This window comes from Nanorana parkeri, unplaced genomic scaffold (assembly GCF_000935625.1).
Source record: "Nanorana parkeri isolate BGI_ZX_2015 unplaced genomic scaffold, ASM93562v1 scaffold2245, whole genome shotgun sequence".
Lineage (NCBI taxonomy): Eukaryota > Metazoa > Chordata > Amphibia > Anura > Dicroglossidae > Nanorana > Nanorana parkeri.
The window spans coordinates 15,270-17,460 of NW_017308513.1; the positions used below are offsets into that span (position 1 = coordinate 15,270).

At 51.0% G+C, this 2,191-nt stretch overlaps 1 protein-coding gene across 1 annotated transcript in view; it reads left to right on the forward strand.

Moving 5' to 3' along the window:
* Window positions 1–6: 6 nt before the first annotated feature.
* The window catches only part of LOC108801195 (cyclin-dependent kinase 5 activator 1-like), a 9,215-nt gene continuing 7,030 nt past the window's right edge, over window positions 7–2,191 (forward strand). The window contains exon 1 of the mRNA XM_018573127.1: window positions 7–1,518. Within this exon, the coding sequence (XP_018428629.1) occupies window positions 427–1,308 (882 nt within the window). The 5' untranslated portion in view covers window positions 7–426 and the 3' untranslated portion in view covers window positions 1,309–1,518. The remainder of the gene's footprint in view (window positions 1,519–2,191) is intronic.

Consider the following 2,191-nt stretch of genomic DNA (forward strand, 5'->3'; position numbering starts at 1 on the left):
CCCCCACCCCAGCTATCTGCAGTCCACATCACAGATTGCAACGAGACCACCGTGCAGCATCTGACTAATGCCATCATCCGCCCTCCTCCACATAGCAGGGGACCCTCAGCTAAGGAATCAGCCGGCTAATTGAATCATATCTTGAATGGACTTTTATTGGAGCGTTGGGGTGGTAGAGAGACCCCCGATCGCAGAATCCATCGGCTCTTGTTTACCAGCCTCGTTCTCCTGTGTGTCGTTGGGTGGGGGGGGGACGAAAGCTGCATGTGTCCTGCAATGCAGGCAACAAAGAACTGCCAGTTTCATTCCTTCGCTGGCAATTAATTCTTCCTGAGCAGATTGGATCTTTATCGGACTAATTGCTTTCCTCCGAGGTCGCTCGGACTCCTCCCAGTCCTCGATTTTCCGGTGAACATCTCCGTCAGCATGGGCACGGTCCTCTCCCTGTCTCCGGGCTCCCGGAAAGCCAGCCTTTACGACGATGGCTCCGGCTCCTTGGCGCATTACAACAGTGTCAGCAAGGGCAGCGGGCAGAAGCCCGAAAAGACTTTAAAGAGACACTCTATGTTTATCCCCGCACTAACCTGGAAAAGGCTGGTGGCTTCCACCAAAAAGAGGACCTCGAGGAAGGGAACAGTCAACAGCAATTACCAGAAGGACGTTGCCCATTTGAACCAGGAGAATGTGAAGAAATCCCTATCCTGTGCCAATCTCGCCAGCTATGACAGCCAGCCTCTGGCCCCGCTCACGTCCAAGCAGATATCCTCCATCAAGAATGTCTCCAGCACAACTGGTGGTGGCTCTCCAAAGAGGGTTATAGTCCAAGCCTCCACTGGCGAACTACTCAAATGCCTTGGGGAATTCCTCTGTAGGAGGTGTTACCGGCTGAAACATTTGTCACCAACAGACCCAATTCTATGGCTGCGTAGTGTGGACCGCTCTTTACTTCTTCAGGGTTGGCAAGACCAGGCCTTCGTCACTCCCGCCAATGTGGTATTTGTCTACTTGCTCTGCAGGGATGTCATCGACGGGGACTCTGTGGCCACTGAACATGACTTGCAAGCCACTCTGCTGACCTGCCTGTATCTCTCCTACTCCTACATGGGCAATGAGATCTCCTACCCTCTCAAGCCTTTCCTGGTGGAAACTGGCAAAGATGCCTTCTGGGACCGATGTCTTTGCATCATCAATGCCATGAGTGCCAAGATGTTGAGAATCAACGCCGACCCACACTACTTCACCCAGGTGTTCGCTGACCTAAAAAATGAGGGCAACCGCGATGAGTTTTCCAGAGTATTAGACCGGTGACTGTCCATGGAGAGAGACCAGGTCCAGCTCTTTCACAGCACTTGAAGGCCAGATCCTGCACCTAATGTTGCTGGCCAACTTTGATCCAGTAGCCAACAAAATGGGACCACATTCAACCTTTTGTGCATTGCCTACGTTGAGCAGTGGTGGAAGTTTGAGGCCTCTTGGCCACCATCCAACGTGCATCTTTTTTTTTTTTGAGGCCAAAAAGTGCCTGGCGCTCACCACCACTTTTCCCACTCGTGTCCTCCGAGGGCTGCACGTTGTTTTTTTTCCTCACTACACCTTCGTAGCGGCTGCTCACACTCCATTCCAAAGCAAAGCAATCCCCAAACGTTTCCTACTCTTCTCTATAGGTGTACGATAACGGAGCTGAGTTTGCCAGTTTCCACCTGAGAAGTAACGTCAAGAACCCTGCGATGCCATCTTCTACGTCCGGCCAATCGTGGTTGGAGTCAGCATGCTGCAGGATTAAAGAGGGCACCACCGGGGCTGGAGTATAATGATGGGCCTTGGTGGACGTCTTCAGTTCCTTTGCATCCACCAATGTGACAATGTATGGGTTGGACCTTTGGTTTCATGACGCCACATTGGTAACGATACCTCTGCTTTACTGCTCCTTTGATGCCGGGGGGCCACCACTAGTACATTACTATCAGATCCATGACACTGGCCTGATGGGGAGGGTGGCCGTCCAGTCAAGCGGATGATGATAAGAATTTGCTTTTCGCATTTATGCTGAAATTGGGTCATTTTCTCTTTTAGTTTTTGGCCGTCAGAACATCCCCTGCTGAGTGATTTATTTATGATAGGGACCTTGTCAAGGGTTATTTTCGGCAAAGACTTGTTTTTAATCTGTTGTGATGCCAGATAGAGAGCAAGT